This window comes from Puma concolor, chromosome C1 (assembly GCF_028749965.1).
Source record: "Puma concolor isolate L17-30 chromosome C1, mPumCon1.1.hap2, whole genome shotgun sequence".
Classification (NCBI taxonomy): Eukaryota; Metazoa; Chordata; class Mammalia; order Carnivora; family Felidae; genus Puma; species Puma concolor.
Genome location: NC_141674.1, coordinates 213906259 through 213930221, shown reverse-complemented (window position 1 = coordinate 213930221; position 23963 = coordinate 213906259). Strand labels below are relative to the sequence as shown.

Genomic DNA, 23963 nt, shown 5'->3' with positions numbered 1-23963 from the left:
CTGTTCTCTGCACCCTAGCTGCACTGGCCTTCTTTCCATTCACCCAGTCTTCCAGATGGAGATCAAGCTTCACTTCCTCTGGAGAGCCTTCCCTGACCTCCCTGACCAGGCCACGTTCCTGAGCATTTAAGTGTCTCCTTGACAGCACTTACCATGGTGGACATCTTCTTTGGTTCCCATCTTAGGTTGGCTTATGTGTATGATTAGCATCTAGTTCCATGAGGGCAGAGAACATGAACTTCTGCTCCCCACCGCTCCCCACTGTAGCATCCTGTACACAGAAAGCACTCGAGCATTTGTTGAATAAATGAATTGAAATACAAAATTTAAAAATTCATGTTGCTCATTTTCAGATATCCTTCAATTCAAAGGATCCAGAAGATTCATAAATGTGAGCAGTAAGAATTGTGTTTCATAGTTGAGTCATTAACAATATCTACCAAATTCCTGTCTCCTTATCACAGATACCAAATTTAGACAAAAATCATTGAAAATTACTATGCATTAAAACTCTGTCCCTGAGTGTTATTATCACAAGGTGGTCAGTGTGTTTTTGTGAATTCTCAGTTCCAAGATTCTGTGCTGAGCTGGTAAGCCTGAGCTTCTGATTTTCAGGTTTCCTCTCTGCTCTGATTATACCTGCCTTGTACAGGCATGAATCCAAAGAGGGTTGGTCAGAGCTCAACCTTCTGAAACAATGACACATTTGTAAGAAATTCTACTGTGTTCACAGCGATGATAGATGCTTTCCTCTGGCCTCCACCAAAACATGTTCATCTAGATTTTGGAAGCACGAGTTAAGGCATTAAAATTTGGGATATAAAATATCTGAGGGTGTAGGTATTTCTTTCGTATAACAAGTTTTAAATTAGTGAAAAATATTCCCAAAGAGGTTATTTGAATAAAATGCTTGTGCAACCTCAGAGGTACATTTGTTTGCAAAACCAAAGGGTAATATGAAAACCACTGACTGACTCGCTGTATCAAGTTTTTTTGTTTTCAGATTTTATTTTTTTAAGTAATCTGTACAGCCAACATGGGACTTGAACTCACAACCCCGAGATCAAGAGTCACAGGCTCTACAGACTGCAGCCAGGTGCCCTGGGCTATATCAAGTCTTAAGGCTTGATTTGTCAGGAACTTCCTGATCTGCTCCCTGGCTGCCGCTCAGTGGTCCTGGCACCCAGCTTCACATCCTGCAAGAAGACAATACTTAGGACTTGTTCCGGAACAAGCTCTGTGCTCATGCGTTTGCGCAAAGGCCCATCCCTGGCTTTTCTGTCTTGGTCTCAAGCTCACATCTAGTAGTTTTCACTGAGTCTTCCCTGATGTGCTGACTTTTCAGGATTCCCTCCAATTCCCTCACCAGGCAGCTCAGATCTCTGCTACATGACCTTGCTGTCACCTGTCTCCCCACTAGACCGCAAGCTTCCTGAGGGAAAGAAACTCATCTTTGCACTGTTGGCACGTCCAGGACTTGGTGTGCAGCAAACACTGAAAGAAGCCCTTTCGGAGCTTTGCCAACTTGGGTAGTTTCAATTGTTTGCCAGTAGAAAAATTTCTATCTTGTGGTTTTATTTTTTTAATTTTTTTAAAAAGTAGGCTCCACACCCAAAGTGGGGCTTGAACTCACAACCTCGAGATCGAGAGTCATGTGCTCCACCAACGGAGTCGGCCAGGTGCCCCTCTCTTGTGGTTTTTTAAATTGTATTTCCTTGATCACTAGTAAGATTAAGCATATTTTCGTGTTTATTAGTTATGTATTTAAGTTTCTTCATGTTCCTTGCCCATTTTTCTGCAGTGTTATTTACTTTATTAATTTGCAAATATTTTTTATTGCCTCGACACTTGTGAGACTATTTTAAAGCTCTCCCACGTAGGAAATTCCATATCCTTTCGTAGTCATTCGTCCCACTGAGCCAGTTCTTCCCTATGTTTAACCCAAATGCCACACGCTGCGGTGGGGGCTAATGCCTCTCGTTTTTTGTTTTTTTAATTTTTTTTTTCAACGTTTATTTATTTTTGGGACAGAGAGAGACAGAGCATGAACGGGGGAGGGGCAGAGAGAGAGGGAGACACAGAATCGGAAACAGGCTCCAGGCTCTGAGCCATCAGCCCAGAGCCTGACGCGGGGCTCGAACTCACGGACCGCGAGATCGTGACCTGGCTGAAGTCGGACGCTTAACCCACTGCGCCACCCAGGCGCCCCATAATGCCTCTCGTTTTGAGCCCTGCTGAGTTAATGGAGAATAGCTGATTATCATCAATTATGATGAAATCATTCTTAAAAAAAAAAAAAGTACCATTAAATAACCCAGACCTACTGTGTAGTTAAATAATCGTATAATTATTTTAACCTATATGAATGGATTCTCTTTACTACTCAACTGTGAGTCTTCTACATTCTTGAATCCAGAGCTTAGAAGTGGGGCCCAGGGACTGGCTAGCGGTAAGCGTAACTGAAGATGAACTTACGGTTGATTTCTGCACTTCTATTCTTGCCTCTCATGATGGCGCCTCCCCCTCTTGCAAGGCTACTTTTTTATTTCAGCGCTTGATAATCACTCCTAAAATATTCATCAGCCAGACTGAGCAAGATTACAGAGCAAGAATTCCCTTTTAGTAATTATTGCTCTGCCCCAAGCGCTTGACACTCTTAATCAAAATTCTGTGGCTCTCTTACCATTTGTCCATATTGGTAAGGAATCTACGTTAATAATGCTGATCCTACCCTCTAATACCTAAACCATGTTGGCAAATGGGTTTTAAGGCAAATGAAATGGTATGTTTCTTCTTCTTTAAATGTTTATTTATTTTGAGAGAGACAGAGAGAGAGAGACAGAGAGAACACGTGCTAGCAGGGTGGAGGGGGGTGGGGGGGATGCGGAGACAGAGAAGGAAAGAGAAAATCTCAAGTGGGCTCTGTGCTGACACTGCGGGGATGCAGGGCTTGACCTCACGAGCCGTGAGACCATGACCTGAGCAGAAATCAAGAGTTGGACGCTTAACTGACAGAGCCACCCAGGTGCCCCTCTTCTTCTTTTTTCCCCCTAGATCATTGGCCACTTTGTCCTGACCCCCCATTCTCCAAGTCAGCATGTATTTTCATAACTATACTCTGAGGTTGGTCCTCTGTCCAATGAGCCTTTATAGGATGGTTGTAAACTGATTCCCTAATAAATGGGTGTTTCCTATAGAATATAATCTTAAACATGTTAGAGTCAAAAATAGACTGCATCAATTCTTCCAAATCCCCCTTTCAAGGTTATAATGAATGAGTCTGACAAGGCTTTTTTCTCTTCATGAGTATTCACTTATCTGTTCAAAAACAAAAAACAACTTTAATTCAGATGACTCTTTAACTTTAGAAAATTATACTGCTAGAGTTGTCCTAACAAAGTACTGCAGACTAGATGGCTGAAACATAGATTTATTTTCTCATAGTTCTGGAAGGTAGAAGTCAAGGTGTTGGCAGGGTTGGCCTCTTCTGAAAACTTTCTCTTTGACATGTAAATGGCTAGTTCCTCCCTGTGTCTTCACATGGTCTCCTGTCTGTGCATGTCTGTGTCTTAATCTCTTTTTATAAGGACACCAGCCATATTGGATTAGAATCAACCCCAATGACCTTGCTTTTTCTTTTCTTTTTTTTTTTTTTTAAGGCAGAATAGGTTGAGAAAAGCTAAGGCACAAATACAGACTTTAGAAATAGCAACATTAATGTGGTCATGAAGGCAAGAAGCACTTCAGTTGCCATAAACCTAGAAGAAACCAAGAAAGAATACAATCCTTTGACTGTAACAAAGGGAAGCATTTCAAGAAAAGGCTGATCAACAGCATGAAACGTCAAGTATGCTAAGGTCATAAGACATCCTTTAGATTTAACAATTCTAGATTACTGAGTAACATACCAGGAGTAAGAGGGAGGTAGGAGTTGTCTTAAGGAATGAATGAGAGAAAGGTCATAGAAGCAGTGAGTACTTTGTGAAGGAAAAGAGGGGGTGAGAGACAGAAAGGACGTGGGGATGCCTGGGTGGCTCAGTTGGTTAAGCTCAGCATCCAACTCTTGATTTTGGATCATGTCATGATCCCAGGGGTGTGGGATTGAGCTCCATGTCAGGCTCAGCTGGGCATGGAGCCTACTTAACATTCTCTCTCTCTCTCTCTCTCTCTCTCTCTAAATAAAAGGGATGTGGGGTCAAGGATGTGATTTTTATTTTGAAGTGACAATATGAAGGAAAATAATCCAAGAGTAATTTGTTGCATATTAATCTCTGAATCATTCTGAGTCATTCACTGTTTTCATTGAAAGATTATTTTGTTTTTTTTTTTTTTTTTTAAATTTTTTTTTCAACGTTTTTATTTATTTTTGGGACAGAGAGAGACAGAGCATGAACGGGGGAGGGGCAGAGAGAGAGGGAGACACAGAATCGGAAACAGGCTCCAGGCTCTGAGCCATCAGCCCAGAGCCCGACGCGGGGCTCGAACTCACAGACCGCGAGATCGTGACCTGGCTGAAGTCGGACGCTTAACCGACTGCGCCACCCAGGCGCCCCAAGATTATTTTGTTTTAAATGGAAACCAAGCTGAGATGTAGCTGTGGCATTTAGAAAAAGCCTAAGTAAGACTGGCCAAAGGTTATTCTCTGCTTGGTCATAATGGATGGATCCCAGGCAATTTGTTTAAGCTCTCTAAATCCCAGTTTCTCACCTATGTAATAATCGTACCCATTTTGTAAGCTTGTTTCAAGGATTAAATGCCTCACCTGTTATAAGCACTCGATGTTTAATTTTATTATAACAATTAGGTTTGTTATTAAGAGGTGGCTTTAGAGGGATCAAGCAAATTCTATTTCTGGATTTTAATATGGTTCTTAGGTGAATAATTGTTCATTAAGATATATAGTAAGAAAAAAACGAAGCATCTTTTAATTTTTTTATTTAAAAAAATTTTTTTAATGTTTATTTATTATTGAGAGACAGAGCGTGAACAGGGGAGGGGCAGAGAGAGGGAGACAGAGAATCAGAAGCAGGCTCCAGGCTCTGAGCTGTCAGCACAGAGCCCAACGTGGGGCTCAAACTCACAAACTGCAAGATCATGACCTGAGCCGAAGTCGGATGCTTAACCGACTGAGCCACCCAGGCACCCCCCAAACATCTTTTTTAAAAAAGTATTTTAAGTTTATTTACTTGAGAGAGAGCAAGCGCAAAAGCAGGGGAGGGGGAGAGAGGAGAGGCAGAATCCCAAAGCAGACTGCACCATCAGCCCAGAGACTGATGTGGGGCTTGAAGTCATGAACTGTGAGATCATGAGTTGAGCTGAAACGAAGAGTTGGATGCTTAACCAACTGTAACACCCAGGCACCTCTTTAAAAAAATTTTTTTAAGTTTATTTATTTATTTTGAGAGACACAGAGAGAGAGACCAAACTGATCTTTTACCTAAGTAAGCAGGGAATCTATTTCAATGTTAAATCATAACTTGTTAAAAAGTTTATTAATTTATTTTGAGAGAGAAAGAGCGTATGAACATGCGAGTAGGGGAGAAGTAGAGAGAGGGAGGAAGAGAGAGCATCTCAAGCAGGCTCCACGCTGTCAGTGCAGAGCGACTCGGGACTTGATCTCATGAAACTGAGAGATCATGACCTGAGCAGAAATCAAGAGTCAAACGCTTAACTTACTAGCCACCCAGGCACTTTTGAAAGTGAAGAATGCTACCAATCTCTCCAAATCCCTAAATAATCCGATAAACCGTTTAGAATTTCTAAATGTTATGGAGATGTTAGAATACTAGCATAGTTATTCACTTCTTTAAATATTCAATTTATTTAATCTAAAAAGAAAAGTTCACCCATTTCTCCCATTCCCCACTCCCTGCCTCTGGCAATCATCAATGTTTGTTCTCTATGAGTTTGGTGTATGTGTGTGTGTGTGTGTGTGATTTCACATATAAGAGAGATCATATGGTATTTTTGTCTTTCTATGACTTATTTCATTTAGCATAATACCCTCTGGGTCCCATCTATGTTGTTGCAAATGGCAGGATTTTTTTAAGTAGGTTTCATGCCCAGCGCAGAGCCCAATGTGGGGCTTGACTCATGACCCTGAGATTAAGACCTGAGCTGAGATCAAAAGTCAGATGCTTAATGGACTGAGACACAAAGGTGCCCAAAGATTTCATTCTCTTTTATGGCTGAAAAATATTCCACTCTTTGTGTGTGTATGTGTGTGTATGTATATAACTGCTTTGTCCATTCATCCACTGTTGGACACTTACACTATTTCCGTATCTTGGCTATGATAAATAATGCTGCAATGAACATGGGGTGCATATATCTTTTTGAATTAGTGTTTTTATTTTCTTTGGACAAATATCCAGAAGTCAAATTGCTGGGTCATATGTGGTTCTATTTTTAATTTTTGAAAATGTTTATTTATTTTGGGGCACCTGGGTGGCTCACTCAGTTATGCATCCAACTTTGGCCCAGGTCATGATCTCGAAGTTCACGAGTTCAAGCCCCATGCCGGGCTCTGGGCTGACAGCACAGAGCCTGGAGCTTGCTTCAGATTCTGTGTCTCCCTCTCTCTCTGACCCTTCCCCACTTGTGCACGCTCTCTCTCTCTCAAAAATAACTAAACATTAAACATTTAAAATATTTTAAAAATGCTTGGTCTCTTTATTTAAAAAAAAGTTTATTTATTTTGAGTGGGGGAAGGGGTAGAGAGAGAGGAAGACAGAATCCCAAGCAGGCTGTGGCAGAAGAGAGAAAGACAGAATTCTAAGCAGGCTCCATGCTGTCAGTGCAGAGCCCAATGTGAGGTTCAATCTCAGTGAGATCACGACCTGAGCCGAAATCAAGAGTTGGCTGCTTAACTAACCGACCACCCAGGTGCCCTGCTATGCTGAGGCTTTTAAGTTCGATATAGTCCAACTTGTTTACATTTTGGCTTTTGTGGCTTTTGCTTTGGGTAGCAGATTTAAAAAATCATCCCCAAGACTTATGGCAGCTTACTGCCTATGTTTTCTTCCAGGATTTTATGATTTCATGTCTTCTATTCAAGTCTTTAGTCCATTTTGAGTTTGTGTACGGTATGAGATAGTGATCTATTTTCATTCTTTTGCACGTCTGTCCAATTTTCCCAAAATCATTTACTGAGGAAACTTTCCTTTCTCCGGAGTGTATTTTTGGTTCCTTTATCATAGATCAATTGACCATATAGGTGTGGGTTTATTTCTGGGCTCTCTATTCTGTTCCATCGATCTGTAGGTGTATTTTGGTGCCAATCCCACATCAGTTTTTAAATTTTTATTTATTTTTAAATATTTCTTTTGAAGTTTATTTATTTTGAGAAAGAGTGAGGGAGTGCAACCTAGGGAGAGGGGCAGAGAGAGGGAGAGAGAGAATCCCAAGCAGGCTTTGCACCCTCAGCGCGGAGTCCGACGCGGGGCTCGAACTCACGGAAAGGCAAGATCAGGACCTGAAACCAAGAGACAGACACTTAACTGACCAGGCACCCTGGGACTGTTTTCTCAATTTCTTTTTCTGATAGTTCTTTATTAGTGTATAGAAATGCAACAGACTTTTGTGTATAGATTTGGTATTCTGCGACTTTCCTGAATTTGTTTACTTTCTAACGGTTTTCTGATGGAACCTTCGGAGTTTCCCATGTCATCTACAAACAGGGATGGTTTTATGTATTCCTTTGCAATTTGGAACCTGTCATTTCTTGCCCTTGCCTAATTGCCCTGGCTAGGATTTCCAGTACTATGTTGCATAAAAGTGATGACTGTGCATCCTTGTCTTCTGACCTTACAATTAAAACTTTCAGTTATCACCACTGAGTACGATGTTAGCTGTGGGCTCGTCATACAGTATATGGCCTTTATTATCTTGAGGTATGTTCCGTCTACACTGCTTTGCTGAGAGGTTTTTTTTTTTTCTTTTTAAATCATAAACGAAAGTTGAGTTTTGTCAAATTGGTACAATTAATAATCTTTGGATACTGAAGTATATGAACTCTTTGCCTGCTAAATATGCGGCCAACATTTTCTCCCAGGCAATTTATTAATTTTAAGTATTATTCATGAAACAAAACCTTTTTATTAAAAATTTTTTTTTTATTTTGAAGTAATCTGGACACCGAGTGGGGGGCTCAAACATATAACCCTGAGATCAAGAGTCACGTCCTCTACTGTGTGAGCCAGGCAGGCGCCCACAAAACTTTATTTTGTAGGTACTTGATCTGCCATTCTTCTCCTTTCTGGCTTCCAGATTCGGAGTCTTGTGTATACTCTACCTCCAGACTCAAATGACATTCTCCCTTATTTTCTTATGGTACTTTCATAGTGTACGTTTGTGTGTATAACATTTAGCTCTTTGATCCATGTAAGATACTATTCAGTGGTTCTTTATTTCCGTACTGATCTCAAATGGTAAGTGGGAATTTTCTTTGTTTGTTTGTTCGTTTATTCTGAGAGAGAAAGAAAGCATGAACCACACTCAGGGGAGGGGCAGAGAGAGAATCCCAAATGGGTGCCAGGCTGTGAGGGCAGAACCCTACTGCAGACTGGTGGTGATCCCACGGAACTGTGAGGTCATGAGCTGATCTGAAATCTAGAGTCAGATGCTAAACAGACTGAGCTACCCAGGCTCAAATGTTAGGAGGCATTTTCTTTTCTTTTCTTTTTTTAATGTTTATTTTTGAGAGAGAGAGAGAAAGAGCAAGCCTAGGCGAGGGAGGGACAGAGAGAGAGAGGGAGACACAGAATCTGAAGCAACCCCCAGGCTCTGAGCTGTCAGCACAGAGCCTGACGTGGGGTTCAAACTCACAGACCGCGAGATCATGACCTGAGCCAAAGTCAGATGCTTAACCGACCGAGCCACCCAGGTGCCCCTAATGATAGGTGTTGTTTAAGGAATGGTGAGAATGGTGATCCTGGAGTCAGGAAGCACTCAGTTTATAATAACCTAAATAATAACTTAGAGAAAAACAGCAACCTTGAATTTTAGCATATAGCTTAAAGTCCTATTTTTTTTTTGTAAATAAAATTCATTTATTCATTCAAAATAGAAACTTTCAGCAAACATGAAATGAAAGGAAACATCTTAAATGTGATTTAAAAAATCTACAGCACACATCATACTTTATGGCAAAATACTGAAAGCCTTTCCCATAAGTCTAACAGCAAGACAGAATGCCTGGTGTCATCATCTTTCTTCAACATTTTAGTGGCAGTCTTAGCCAATGTCATAAGGTAAGGACAAATAAGATAGGAGGCTCAGAAAGGAAGAAACATGTCACTATTCACAGAAGACAGGAACGTGTCAGAAAATCTAAAAAGTTACAAATTTTTAAAATTAGTAAGTGACTTGGTAAGATCACCAGATAAAAGGAAATTTACTGGAAGCAAAAATCAATTGTTTTATTAAAAATTTTTTTAATGTTTTTATTTTTGAAAGAGAGAGAGAGAAAGAGAAAGGGAGAGCGAGTAGGGGAGGGGCAGAGAGAGAGGGAGACACAGAATCTGAAGCGGGCTCCAGGCTTTGAGCTGTCAACACAGAGCCCGATGCGGGGCTAGAACTGGGAAACCGTGAGATCGTGATGTGAGCCACCCATGCACCCCTAAAATCAATTGTTTTCATTAGTAGCCATAAATAGAAAATACAATTTTAAGAAGCAGTATAACTTACGATAAAATAGGTAAACACCTAGAAATCTAACAAAAATATAAGATTTCCATACTATAAGATATTGTTGACCAAAATTAAAGACTACCTAAAAAAATTCTAGAAAATGGGTATACTGTATTTGTTGATTGGAAACTTGATATCATAAAGATGTCAATTCACCACAAATGAAGCTATATATTCATTGCAATCCCAATCAAAACACCAATAGGTACTTTGTGGAAACATAAGCTAATTGTAAACATAAAAAATAAAAATAAAATATGAGGTGAGTAAAGAGTTACTATAATCCTTTTATGGAAAAGGTGAAATTTGGCTGGTTTGGCATTGGAAGAAAACAACATAAGAAACATTTCCTCAGTAGTTGGCCGCTCTGTACCAGGCACACTGGTAGGTATTTTGCAGTCAATATTCCCCAGAACCTCAGCTCCTGAGATACTCAGAGAAAAGGGGGCTCCAGACTCACAAGCCTATAGGAAAAGCTCCAAGGTACAGTCTCCTCTTGAGAGATGCATGGTGGACAGCAGGATTTGAAAGGCTCTGACAAATTCCGGAGAAGAGAAGCAAATAGACTGTGTTTGACCCAGGATTTTCCAATCCTATTTGATCAGACAACCTCTCTTTGAAAAACACTGGCCTGGAGTGCTTTATGTATATATATATATCTGGCTTTTACTGTATCTGTGAAATAGCCAAGAGCTGAATGGCTCATTTTACAGATGAAGAGATGGAACCTCAGGCAGGTGGAGACTTATACCAGGTCACATAGCTACTAATATAGAATCTTCAATGCAAATCTAATTTTTCTCAAAAAAAAAAAAAAAAAATCGAGTGCTGTTTCCAGGATGAAATACCACTTTCATGCAAAACAGCATTTTAGAAATGGAATAAACCTTCGTGATCTCTTGGACTAGGAAACTTACAACGTTGATGAGGCAACTGGGGCCCAGAAAAATGAAGTGCCTTGCCCCAGGTCAAGAGCTTGCAGGCTAGCAGGAGGAATAAAAGAACCCATGACTCAGTGACTCCCAATTAAGTGCTCTACTGCCCCATATAATTAGGAGACATATCTGTGTCAGTGTAGGGTGAGACCAAATTAACTGCCCAGAATGAGTAGGTGCTCATAGGTGCTGAATGAACGATTTACCTGAGAAAAGATATGATCCTGGCGCTCTGTCGGGCCCTCGTGTAATTTTGAAATGAGGGTTTAGGAGTCACTGGACAACTGGCTTCTAATATGGTAAGGCGCTGAATACTGTAATTTTAAAGAATTTGATCAGCTTATTTGTATTATTTTATCCCCCCTCTCCCCAAAAGTGCCACGTCACTTTGGAAAATGAAAAGGAATTTCCATTTCTGATGAAAAGCCACTTGACAATTCGAATCGGGTACCTCCTGGAGTGTCACGGGCTGGGAATCATTTTTCCGAAGGGCGTCAGGTCTGAGGAATGGAAGGACAATGCAGGAGGCGGGAACACCTGGCGGAACCCGTGGGGCAGGGCAGGGAGCTCAGGGCAGGTGTAGGTCGCTGCAGGTCAGAAAGAGGTGGGAAAACCAGAACACTCCCGAGGAGGGCCTGGAGCAGAGGACCAACCGGACGTTCTAAGAGTGAAGATGGGAAAAGCCTGTATTTAACAGCAGAGGGAAGAACAAGGAGCTTTGGGAGACAAAGAGACAGCCCCCAAAGAGGGGGATAGGTCAAATCGTAAAGAATAGGCAAGAGGAAAATAAGCTAAGGCAAGCATTCTGCTGAGTTTTGGACTTTAAAAGGAGTGGCAGGGGAGCCGGGGTGGCTCAGCCGGTGAAGTGTCAGACTTTGGCTCAGGTCAGGATCTCTCATGGTTCGTGGGTTCGAGCGCCGCATAGGGCTCTGTGCTGACAGCGTAGAGCCTAGAGCCTGCTTCAGATTCTGTGTCTCCCTTTCTGCCCCTCCTCAGCTCGTGCTCTCTCTCAAAAATAAAACAAACATTAAAAAGAAAAAAAAAAGGAACGGCAGTTCTGCGTGGAAACGTTTTGGCTGTGGCTGGTGGCCATTGGGCAGAATGGGCGCAATAGCTTGATGTCAGAGATAATGGCATGACATCAGTCCATCAGGGGGAGACGTCCCCTTAGGGACAAGGCAAGAGTAACCAGAAGGAAAAGGGGAATGTACGTTTACTCCCCTCTGCAGTATCTTCTCCATGTATGTGATTCTTGGGGGCCCTATGTGGGAAGCAGGGCTAGAGTAAGGCATGATTTAGGGGCTCCTGGGGCCTCTGGGAAAATGCCATCATGATAACAAGTTGACTGCACCCCATCCTACTTCCAAAATGTGCAACCTGGTGTCTAGTTAATATGCTTTTATTTATTTAGAAAGTTTTAAGTAATCTCTACACCCAACGTGGGGCTCGAATCCACAACCCTGAGACCAAGAGTCGCATGCACCACTGACTGAGCCAGCCAGGCGTCCCTAGTTAGTATAATTTTAGATTACTTGAGAGGTTCTGTTCTTTAAGCTTTATGGGGTGGGGGCCTATAAATCTATTCAGTGGATGACCTCTGCCTTATTTTCTTTTCTAGATCTCCTTTTTAGCTCAATAATACTATGTCATCTGCAACAAAGCAAGAGAACAAAGTTGTACTTTCTCAAAAGCAATTATCAGCTACATTAAAAAACAAAAGACAAAAGCAAAAAATGTAAAATCAGAAGTTTCTAGACCTTAAAATTTCCTAAGTAGCCATTAACCCATTTGCACCTTCTAAACTTGTTGAATTAGAACCCCTCCCCCCATCAGTAGAATCTGGTGACACAGTTATTAATGCTGCTCATTATATAAGGTGGGAGGTGGCTGAACGGTGGTACCGATACAGCAGGTGGAAGCTAATGTACGGAGCAGGACTGCTCAGAGTAAGTGTTATCCGCTTCCATTTTCATTTTTCCTGCTTTTCTCTGATTACAAAAATAAATGCTCATTGTACAAAAACTCGGATCTTTCAAAAACACATAATGCAGGGGCCCCTGGGTGGCTCAGTTGGCTGAGCGTCCAACTTCAGCTCAGGTCACGATCTCACGGTTCATGAGTTTGAGCCCCGCGTTGGGCTCTGTGCTGACCGCTCAGAGCCTGGAGCCTGCTTCAGATTCTGTCTCCCTCTCTCTCTGCCCCTCCCCAGCTTGTGCTGTCTCGCTCTCAAAAATAAAAAAAAAATACATAATGCAGGAAGTGAAAGCAATCACTAATTCCATCTCTGAGTGATGCACTTCAGCTGTTTCCTCTTACACTTATTTAAACGCCATTAACATTTATTAAAAAAAATAAAACTACTCTGGTGGCTGTTTTTTCCTATAGGATATGTTTAACCCAGCAACTTGCTTTTCTTGCTTAAGATTTGGTCTACTGAAGAGATCTGGCACGTTGTTTTTTAAAAGGTTGCAGAGTATTCTACGGTATGAATGATTCACAGTTTAACCAAATTTCCACTAATGGAAAGATGTTTTTACAATTATTTCACTCTGGTGAGCTTCTTGCTCACAGATCCTAGTACTTATGTGAAAGCATTTTTGCATAGAAAATCCTAGAAATGGATTTGCAGGGTCAAAGGGTGTATGTATTAACATTTTTATTAGGCTGTACTTGAATCTTGTATCTTTAAAATTGCTGTGCAGTTTTAAGTAGTACCTGCAAGATTCTTTGTTGCAAAGTCTAAACGTCAGTCACCAAGTCTAGTTTCTTTTTTTTTAATTTATTTATTTGGAGACAGCCTGTGTGGGGGAGGGGCAGAGAGAGAGAAAGAGAGAGAGAGAGACAGAGAGAGAGAGACAGAGACAGAGAGAGAGAGAGAGAGTCTTTGGAGAAGACAGTTTCCTGTCGCAGGTTGGCCTGCGACCTCAGGTGTTTTCAGTCTGTCAGTGCTGCAACTCTAAAGCATGTCAAAAATATTGGTTATTTTGGGGGGAATGAACTTTTGGAATTTTTTTTCCAGATGACATTGCTTTAGGTATCTTATTGGAGTCTTTAGGAGGATTAAGTAAAATAGGTAAATTAAGGTCATCTATTATGCAATTCTTCCTCTTTTCATTTGCTGGGGTGACTATCACACGTTGCCGCTCCAGGGACAACAGTCTAACACAGGTGCAAGAGGCCAGTATCCGCCAATTCTCATCTACTTAGCTTACAGTTAATGCTTCCCGCAGTTTTCCAGTATTTGTCACATTAAACCTAAGCCACTAGTTGTGACCACCTTAAGCAATACTTCCATTTCAAGAGTCAAATATTGATAATAGTACCCTCCTGAGCCTCCTAGCCTAAAGTGATTTTTGTTTCCTCTGAACTCAAAATTTATTTAAAAAGTTTTTTTAATGTTTATTTATTTTTGAGAGAGGGAGAGAAGGGGGGAGAGGGAGAGAAGGGGGGGAGAGGGGCAGAGAGAGAGGGAGACAGAATCTGAGGCAGGCTCCAGGCTCTGAGCTGTCAGCACAGAGCCCGATGCAGGGCTGGAAACCACGAACCGCGAGATCCTGACCCGAGCCAAAGTCAGATACTCAACTGACTGAGCCACCTAGGTGTCCCTGGACTCGGATTTTAAAGCATCTGTGCTACTTATTAACTTGGCGATGAACTTCCTCTGTTCTTAAAAAAAAAAAACTATTTCAGTGTTTATATAAATCAAATCACTAACTGTTTGCTCCTACCTAGATTATATGCTTCAGAGAGGAGGGACTTTTGTTTGGTTCACTGATGTTTCCCCAGCATCTAGAACAGTACATATAAAAGGTATATAAAAGGTGCTTGGGCACCTGGGTGGCTCAGTCAGTTAAACATCAGACTCTTGATTTCAGCTCAGGTCTTGATCTCACAGTTCATGCCCTGTGCTGGGCTCCAAGGCTGCTTGGGAATCGCTCTCTCTCTTAAAATAAATAAATAAACTTTAAAAGGTGCTTAATACATATTGGTGGAATGAAAGATGAACTCTTTGAAGGCAGAAATCTTATATTTTGCATCCCCATAGTAAATGCCAACTTGCTGATTATAATTAAGCAAAGGGTCACGATTTAAGATTTTCTTAGAGGTGAAGTGTGGAATATCCCTTGCCTAAATAACATTCAAGGTTCTTTCCAGCTCTTACTATTAATCTACTAGTTTTCAAAGAATTAGAATCCAACATAAGAAAATATATTTACTACTAAAACTAGGTGAAAATAATTGGGTAAACCTTTGATTTAGAAAGCAGGGCATTGATTTTTCTAAGATCATTATAAAGATCGAATTTGAAGGGTGCCTGGTGGCTCAGTTGGTTAAGCGACTAACTCTTGATTTTGGCTCAGGTCATGATTTCCCAGTTTGTAAGTCTGAGTCTCAGTCTGTAAGTCCCCAGCATTGGGGGCTGTGCTGTCACTGCAGAGCCTGCTTGGGATTCTCTCTCTTCCTTTCTGTCAACCCTCCTCAACTTGCACACCCTGCTTGCTGTCTCTCAAAATAAGTAAATAAACATTAAAAAAAAAAATTGAATTTGAGAAGCCATATTAACCACAAGCTATATTTTATAAGTTCCTTTCTTGGGAAAAAAACAAAACATCATAGCATCAAGTGGTTAACTGGGAATGCCTCTATAAGCATTAAGATATATATTTAATGTTACTGTATAAGAAGCAAAGAAATTATTTATGTACAACATTTATATTCTGTGCTATACCAACCATGGTCTGACCCTAATGAGAGAGATACCTGTCTTCAAATCCATGTCAAATGTGCAATCATTTGAATTTGAAGTCAATAAAAATAAAAGCAGTGAAAAAGAATAAAAAAGAGAATCAGAGGGAAAGAAAGATCTATCTAAATCTGGGGTATATTTTGAATAACATACAATATTTTTAAAAAAATAAAAGAAGAAAGAGAAAGGAAAAATTTTACAAAGTCATTCCAGAAAAAGTCCATCTTATAAAACATAGTTCAATTCTAGTCTTTTAGTCCTTATTTATGTCAGACCACCTCTTAGTGGATGTTTGGTTTCCTGTGCTGAGACTTAGAAAAATTATCCTGTGGTTAGAAAATAGCATATTCTCAAGACGGTTGACTGAAAAGACTATTTTTTTGGCTTACTATTTTTTACAACAAATTTTACTTTAAAAAGAGAGTGAATTAATCAGATTTGAGATGAACTCTCACTGGTAGAACTATAGTGGATATATTCCATCTGCTTAAAAAAGAAAATGGATCAGCTTGAAAAGGATTTTTTATAGAAGCAATTGACAGGAAGAATAGGGCCTGAAATAAAAACCAGTTTTTGATCTGTTAAAAAAAAAAAAAAAAAAAAGAAGGAAAGAGAAAAAAATTAAGAATACTTGCGTGGGGGGAGGGGGGGATTTCATAAAACACAGGCATGTGCCCAAGTTAGACTACAGAGCAAAGTCTGAACGACATCAACAAGGGAAGCATTCCTGGGGAAAACTAATGCCAGGCACTCTTAATGGTTAATTTACTAAAATAAAAAAGTAAACAACTATTCATTTGTTGAGGCTTACAACATTATAACACTTGTAATACCAGACCTTCAAGAAAAAGAAAAATCTCAAAAAAATGTTTAAAAGACAAATTATGGAAAAGACTGTAAACATTAGAACATTTTAACTTACGTGAGGTAGATGAAAAGAGAAAATGAAGTATGACTATGGTAACATGTTATTGCTTTCAATCACTAATGTTAGAAAGTAAGAAACTGTTAGGATCATACCTCTTAGAACAAATGGAAGATAGTCCCAAAATGTACAAAACAGTGAATTTCAGCTTTTAAGAAATTCTAATTAAATGTGTAAAAATTCCCCCCAAAATGTTCAATCAAATATTTAAGTTTGATAGGCTATCACGCTTTTATTACTGACACTACACTTGCAATATTTAAACATCTCAAGTTTAAACAATAAAATATGTATTTTTACTTTGATGCTTTTGAAGCTATAAAAAAAGCATTCTCTACCTACTTAAGGGCTCACGGGAAAACTGATGCAATATTCAAGATCTACACTAAAACAAATATATACAAAGTTCTAAATTTCATTTTATAGAAATACCATCTATTAAAGTACAAGGTGCTTTATCTCAGTGACCGGCTTAAGCTCAGCCAGGAATCAGAAAACGGGTTCCGAGTGGAGGCCCAGTTCAACTTGATCATTTCATGGGCACAATAAATCATCCAAAAGCCCACCTTAAATAGCTAAAGTAGTCACAAAAATAGGCTGATGGTTACTTCACTCCAGCGATAACATAATCCTCGGTCTTATTGTTGTGGAGCAGATGTCATTATGGGTGGGGCCGACGCGCAGAGCAGCTGAAACATTTTTGTACCACCCCCCGCACACTTTCAATGGGATAGAAGGGGCTCCAAAAAGGTAAGGGGAGAGCTCTCAACGATCAATTCCTACTAGAAATAAGGAAGTTTTGAGGTGGTCGTGGTACCCGTAAAGACCACAATGAGATTTTAAAAATCCCCCATGATTAACTCCTACCCTGGAAAAGAGATCTTCCCTTTCTCCCCTCCCCTGCCGGCTCCTCCTTGGGACACTTGGCTGAGTCTTTCTTTCTCTCCTTCCCACGCTGAGGTGAGGCTGCACGCAAGCCGGGGACGCCTGTTTTTCTCTTCGCGCGGAGGGAACTCTGCGGGTAGGAACCCTCGGTGGCAGGAAGGGAGCGGGGTGCGATGTGGGGAGGCAGGAAAGCTCGCCAGGGACGAGCGGCCCTTGGGGTGGGAAAAGGCACGCGGACTACGGAGGAGCCGGCCGAGGAGGCCGAGGTGACGAGGGAAATCTCCCGGCTCGGAGCTGGGACCGGACGCTTCCGGCGGGCCACAGTCGCTCTCGGCCTAGCGGGGCTAGCGTTCCACGCTCCACCGGGGCGGCAGGGAGCTTAGAGAGGGTAAACCGCGCCTCGCACTTGCCTGGGACCGGGTGACCAATAACTGGTAATAGTCTTTGCTCGGCGCTGGGCCTTGTCCTACAATTTCGAACAGAGTCTCCGGCAGCCACGACGCCATCTTGGGACGCCACCGCCGTCGCTAAGACAACCAGGAAGGGGCGGGGCTTGATTGGGGTCATGGGGCCAAAGCCCTAGTTTAAATCGAACCCGGTTTTGAGCTAGCAGGGGGTTTCTTCCTTAGGGTGATGGCCCCTTCTCCTAAGAGTCAGAGGGAACACTGATCCGTGAGATTTCCACCCTCAGGTCCCCGGTGACCTGAAGGGGAATTAGTTCCTGCTGCCACGGAGGGGAGGGGGTGACCCCGGCGGAGGGATATCAAGCGGAGCCCCACATTCCCCTTCCTGGTCCCTCGAAGGGATCGGGAGGAGAGCTCAGGCCGCTGGGAGAGTCACGCCGGGCGGTGGGGGAGGGAGGGGCGATGTGATGGGTTGCGTGTAGGCAGCGGGGCCTTACCCGCGGACGAGCCCGTGAGCCCGAGGCAGCGGGCAAAGTAGTTCCCGGAGGGTGTTGGAACGGGCGGGGAGGGAGGCGGCGCGGGCGGAGGCGCACGCCGGCCGCGGTGCTGCGGCTCAGCTGATAATTGAAGGGACCCGAGGAGCCGCCGCCGCCGCCGCCGCCGGGGGGGGGTGGGGGGAGCGAGTGGAAGTTACTGCCGCGCCACCGAGTCCGGACCGGAGACTTTGGGGCCCAACTAGGTAATTGGGGCGCAGGTCTGAGTGGCCGGGCCAGGCTTGGGGGAGGGGGTTGTACGAGGGGGTGAGGGGCTGGGGGGGCGGCGAGGGGGGGGGGTGGGGAGGAGCTGGAACAGAAAGTCCCAGGAAGCCCGGTTGTGTCATCGCCGCGATTCGGCCCCCGCTCGGCCTGCTCCCGGCGGCGGCGGGGCCGCGGAAGGACCGGGTCGGGGGTTGACGGGCGAGACGCTCGAGGGAGACCGGGGCCGGGCGGGAGCGGGTGGGGGGGGGGAGGAGGGTTCGCTGGGTCCCTGCTCAGGCCCCCCGCGATGAGGAGGGCCCTTCACGGAACCGGGGTAAGGCGTGCGGGTCTTGGGGAGCCCGGTGGTGGCTGGGGGGGCCGGAAGTGGGCTTTGGAGCTTGGAGGGCCTCTAGGAAGCGAGAAAGTGGGGGGCCGGAAGTGCAGGTGGGGGGTGTGAAGACGGCAAGGGTTCCCCGGAAATGGGATGGGGGGCCCGGAAACCGGGAGAGGAGAGGCTCCAGGGCCGGGGACGGCCCGGAAATGGAAACTAGGGAGCAGCTCGAGTGACAACAGTTGTGGGAAGCGAGGGTCAGAGGAGGGAGAGGCCGGAGTGACTTTAGACCGCAGTAAGGGGTTTCCTGCCAAGGGGGAGGGTTGTGGGCGGGCGAGCCCGGAGACGGGGTCTGCGCTGGGCTGTTTCTTTAGCCGTGGGAAGTTGAGGCTGAGTGAGGATGACGACGAGACGGGCGTGCAGGGGGGCTGGAAAAGAGGCCGAGAAACTTGGCTGAGAGGAGCAGAGCATGCTTCTAAATAGATCAGGATGGAAATGGGGGGTGGGGGTTCAGGACTTGGGAGGGAGGTGGACCAATTGTCACTCCAATCGTATTAGTATTCAAAGCGAGTCAGGCGATTAATTTATTTATATGTGGATTACATAAAACCTATTATATCGTTTGCCCATTCAGTTCACCCTCTCCTCCATCCTCCTCCATAGTGAGTGGGTTTTTAGTTCAGAAACAAGTTAGAGGGGACTTCAAATAACGAAGGTTGGAAAATCCCCAATCCTGTCCTTCGTGGCGCTTCCTTCCTCAGAAGAACAGAAATCCTTAATTTGCTAGAGGGGAGAAAATAAAGATTTAAAAACACATGCAAATCGGGAGGAAATAACACATTTGAACGGCCGGGGCGGGTTTGGGGGGGGGGGGGCGGGAGGGGAATTGGTTACCCTTGTGTGGTAAGGAGAGAACGGAAGGGGCTGCTCCTAAACCCTTAAGACAGGTTGGTTGGTTTTTGATAACGTCGTTTTACTTTGGGGACGGTTAGCTTAAGCATCGTGTCTGGCGGTGGGTATAGTTTAATTACTTCGTTAGTTAATTGAAGGAGGGACTGTGGCAGTGAGTAAACGTTCGTGTGTGAGGGGTGCGGGGGGTACGTTTAATAGCGCAGCGAATGTGTTCTGAGTGGCCGTCTAACTGCTCCCCTGCTGTCTCCTTTCCTAGTCGGCCTTCCCCGGATCCTGCCTGGGTTGCCAAATCACCCGATCCCCGGGCTTTACTCCGTTTTGTAGGCCCTTTAGTGCTGTGTTCAACTTTCTATTGCTCTCCAGTCTCTCTATAGATATTTTTGGCATTTCATTTTTTAAAGACCCAGGAAGTGGAGGCTGAGGATCTCCTCTCTAAAAACAAAACAAAACAAAAAATATAGGGTGGAAAGTTGAAAGAGCTATTGAGTGGGGCAAAAAACCGACGCTCTGAACAAAGGTCCTAGTTGTTGGAGGAAAAGGCAAGAGGCCTATATATGAGGCCTGTGTGTGTGTGTCGCATTTACACGGGGTGGGGTGTGTGTGTGTGTGTGTGTGTGTGTGGAGGGAGCAGCTAGGATTGAGGAATGGCCTTATCAGATTTAGAGACAATAAGTTGCAGATGGTTTTATTGAGATTTATTTTAATACTTAGATTATGCAAAGAGATCAGTATTGGGAATTTTAGAGTAAACAAAATTTCCAGTTCTTCATTTTGAAACAACCCTGCTCCATGTTCAACCCCAGAAAGATTGAATTGGGCTTTTACATCATCTTTGTGAGATTGTTGGCAGAGTTTTTATTTCATTTATTTTATGCTTAAGAGAGCATATTAACATGGTTGGAGGTTGAGGTTGTGGGCTTTGTTCACATCTGCCTTTCTATGAATGTGCCAGTATCCGTAAGAATTTAAGGACCGTAATAAACGTTATCATTGTTTCTATTCCATTCCCAGTTTTTAAGGAGTTTGAGTGGTTTTTAAGTCTGCTCTGCTGACAATTACTGTTTAAGTTTGTGTCGTGAACAGGCTTTTTGTTTTAGTTTTTCATTTACTTTCTAAGTTTTAGAATACTTCAGGCAGTTAGAGTTCTAGAAGCTGCTAAACTAAAATGATTATTTTAAAAAAGTGAAAGGGATGCTGGGCCAGTGTAAAATCAATGCTTTCACCTAGCAAAGTAAATTTGAAGTAATGTTTACTTTTCCATTCTAACTGAAGATTACTGGGTTAATGTTATCTACGTAAGATTTTATGATCCTATTTTAATCACATCATCCTAGCAAAGAGACACAAATTCATGGGAATTCACACACTGACAGTAGCTGTGTGGCCTTGAGCTTTTCACTTACCCTATCTGGTCTCCAGTTATCTGTAAAATGGGGATGGGCGGTCACTGTCTTACCTCACTGGGTGGTTGTGAGACCCAGTGGATACAATGGCTGTGAAAAATTACAAACTGCTAAATAACTGTAATATATTATCATTAGTTTTAGAAAATTACATTTGCTATTTGAGGCCATTAAGAACACTTACAGCTTTTCACCAGTGATGGTGAAGGGTGGGGGGCGGTGACCTTGATGTAAGATAAGTGCAGCAACTTATTTTTTGAAACTGCTGTTCAATTGGTAGTGGAGCTTGGGCCCAATTTCTGTTAAGTTACTCTTGGGTTGATTGGTTGGTTTTGGTTTTGGTTTTCGGTTTTTTGCATCAGCATGGTAGATTTCTACCATACTTTCTCCTGAATAAATTTGTTAATCATATTTAGAGAAATTTCTTTACATTTTCATTATTGATAACACATGTACCTGTTTCGGATCGTGGCTCTTATGGAATTGACTTTATAGCGTCAGAGTCTACAATGAAGGGAAAACCTTGCCAAATCTATTTTTTTTTTTTTTTTTTACAGAATTTGGGGAGGAGGCGTTTTGTTTTGTTTTTTTCTTTTAGGTGGATGATGATCTTTTCGAGCAAATAGAATACCAGTTGCCCTTTTATTTTTCCGTTTGCTGAGGAAATTTGATGGACTCAGGTTGAAAAAAGCAACCTGTTTGTTGCTTTTCATCTTCTCTCAGGTTCCTGTTACTGCCAGACTGACCTGCACTTTTCCTTTACTTAAACCATTTTAGGTTCCCTTCAGCTCACCCCTTCCTAGCACTTCCTCAAACCCTTCTATCCCAGGATCTTTCCCATTTATTTCTTGGTTATCTAAATAGGCTCCGTTTTGGGATTATAGTGTTAGATTTGTTGACCTGTGTTGCGTTTGTTTCCTGACTGGATTATAGGTTTCCCCAAGTCCAGGATTATCTTGTATCAACTGTGTTTTGCATGAAGGTGCACCCATAAGCCTCATTGAAAATAATACCCATTTCCCTTCCCACTCCAAACCAATAATGTTAACCTAGTCTTGCTGACTGTGCAACCAGCCTTCCTGCTTGGGAAGTTTCTTGGTCTCAACAGATTCCTCAGGATGCTATTTGCTCTGGTGGTCCCAGCCTCTTCATATCTTCCTGACTGCTGGAAAGGGCTTAACAGTAAGAGAGAATCTGACGGATATTATACAATAAGTATAATCTGCCAATTGTAATGTACAATCTCGATGCTTGTAGTTCTTAACATTTGACATGAGCTTTACATTTGTGTATTTTCTTTCGTTGCCTCTGTATAGTTCAAACAGCTGTGTCACAGATTTCTTGAAGGCACAGACTCCTAGCAATTGTTCTTTATAATCTCTGCCTGGTTTGCTGGGTTACTCTGACACATAGTGGGTGCTTGCTGCTACTTAACAGTAAATAGGTAAGTATACTTCTGCTGAACCAGTCTCTTGATTTTTTTTTAAGTAAAATTTAACTTGGCCAGTGTCCTGGATTTTCAAAAATGCAGTTCTTTAATTAAACCCAATATCCTAACTTGATTTTAGGTTATTGGCAAAAGAAGTTGTTTCCTAGGCTGAAATAAGTCTGCTTTGTAGTTCTTCTCTGAGGCCTTTCAGCTTTGGGTTGGGATTCTTACAGTTTCATTAAACTGGATTGGCCAGAAGAAAAAGGAACTTGTCCATTATTCAGACCTACCTATTTTGTCTGAGTGTGCAGAAGCTATTGGTAAATAGTTCTGCAGCTCTGTTTGAATTCAAACATCATGTTAGCGGACTAGAGTGAAAAAAACTGCGTGCTACCCTGTCCTCTCATTAGTGAACAGCACTATTCAAGTGAACATCTGATTTGAGTGTAGACTTGGGCTGCAATCTTGACTGCCTTTTCCTCGGTCTTTGTGACCTTGGACAAATAATTTAACCTTTGTGGGTTTCAAGTACCTAATCTGAGCGTGGCTAATTGCCACCGAGATTTAATTGTCATTTGTATGCTAGACGCTGTTTAGGAGATTAGGCTCCAAAGCTAGATTGGAACACAGGGCTCTTCCTCCGCTGGTTCATTGCAGCACTGACCATTGCCTCATTTGTTAACACCCTTCTACCTAGAGCATACTTCTGTTACGTATGTAGACTTGAAAGTCTTTGAGTATATCATATTCCTTAGTCAATTATGAATTCCTTAAAGCCAGTCTTCCCCCTTTTTAATCCCTAGTATCTAGCACAGTGTCTGGCCTATAATAAGGAATCTTTGAATGCTTCTTGGAGGAGTAAGTCTTGTGAGAATAAAATATTACTGTAAGGGAAAATACTTTGTAAGGGCTTAATGTCTGTCTTGTTTTGACAAACATTTTGAATCATAGTTAATCCTAAAAATGATTATAGAAGTTTTCTTTTTAATCTGTTGATATGTATTTTAGAGACTGCAAGTTATTTTAAATCACATATGAAAAAAATTAGGACAAGCCATTTATATTCTGTGATTGGCCCTTGTTTACATATAATAGTTGATCATTTAAATGCTAGATTGAGGCCCTAAATAGATTTTGACATAATGTGTGTATTAAGTACAAAGCTGAGTTTTACACCTCATTTGAGTTTATTTTTGTTTTGTTTTTAGAAAGGATGTACTTCTATAAATTTGGGTTACTACCCAATACATACTTTGAAGGCTCTTTATAAGCTGAAGTGTCTATCAGCAAGCCTTCAAGACTTGAAGTTAAAGCATTTCAGTGTGTATTTTAATGAACTTGTTGGCTGTGGTAACCAGTGAGTTCTGCCCTGACTTCAAAACTCCTACTCATTCCACCCGTGGGCAGCATTCTGAATAAATAGATGTACCTTGTGCTGTAACTTCCTAAGGTCAAATTAACTCATTTTGAAGCCCTTATCCTGGTAAACGTATGCGATGCCCTGGAAAACCCAAAATGAATTTTTTCAGGTAGCCCTTCTGAAATTCACTGTTGAGTTGTAATTT

The 23963-nt window shown here is 42.3% G+C and overlaps 2 protein-coding genes and 1 long non-coding RNA gene across 20 annotated transcripts in view; 1 reads left to right on the top strand and 2 right to left on the bottom strand.

Moving 5' to 3' along the window:
- Window positions 1-17985, bottom strand: part of FBXO36 (F-box protein 36) — an 89307-nt gene extending 71322 nt beyond the window's left edge. The window contains exon 1 of one of the 2 annotated variants that reach the window (XM_086719866.1): window positions 17593-17985. In XM_086719866.1, coding sequence (XP_086575992.1) covers window positions 17593-17688 — 96 coding nt within the window. In that variant the 5' untranslated portion in view covers window positions 17689-17985. The remainder of the gene's footprint in view (window positions 1-17592) is intronic. The other variant, XM_025912344.2, reaches the window with a different exon arrangement.
- On the bottom strand, window positions 4942-13430 carry LOC147578724 (uncharacterized). Its single transcript, XR_015255609.1, has 2 exons — window positions 10832-13430; window positions 4942-7474 (listed from the first exon to the last, which is right to left on the bottom strand). It is a non-coding gene; the product is annotated as an uncharacterized LOC147578724 (long non-coding RNA).
- Window positions 16965-23963, top strand: part of TRIP12 (thyroid hormone receptor interactor 12) — a 139467-nt gene continuing 132468 nt past the window's right edge. For 12 of the 17 annotated variants that reach the window (XM_086719864.1, XM_086719863.1, XM_086719862.1 and 9 more), the window contains exon 1: window positions 18169-18325. The gene's annotated coding sequence lies outside the window, so the exon portion shown is untranslated. Of the gene's footprint in view, window positions 17048-17210; window positions 17319-18168; window positions 18326-18595; window positions 18658-18811; window positions 18950-21854; window positions 22152-22285; window positions 22414-23963 lie in introns of those variants that run through there. The other 5 variants (XM_086719847.1, XM_086719851.1, XM_086719848.1 and 2 more) reach the window with 5 other exon arrangements.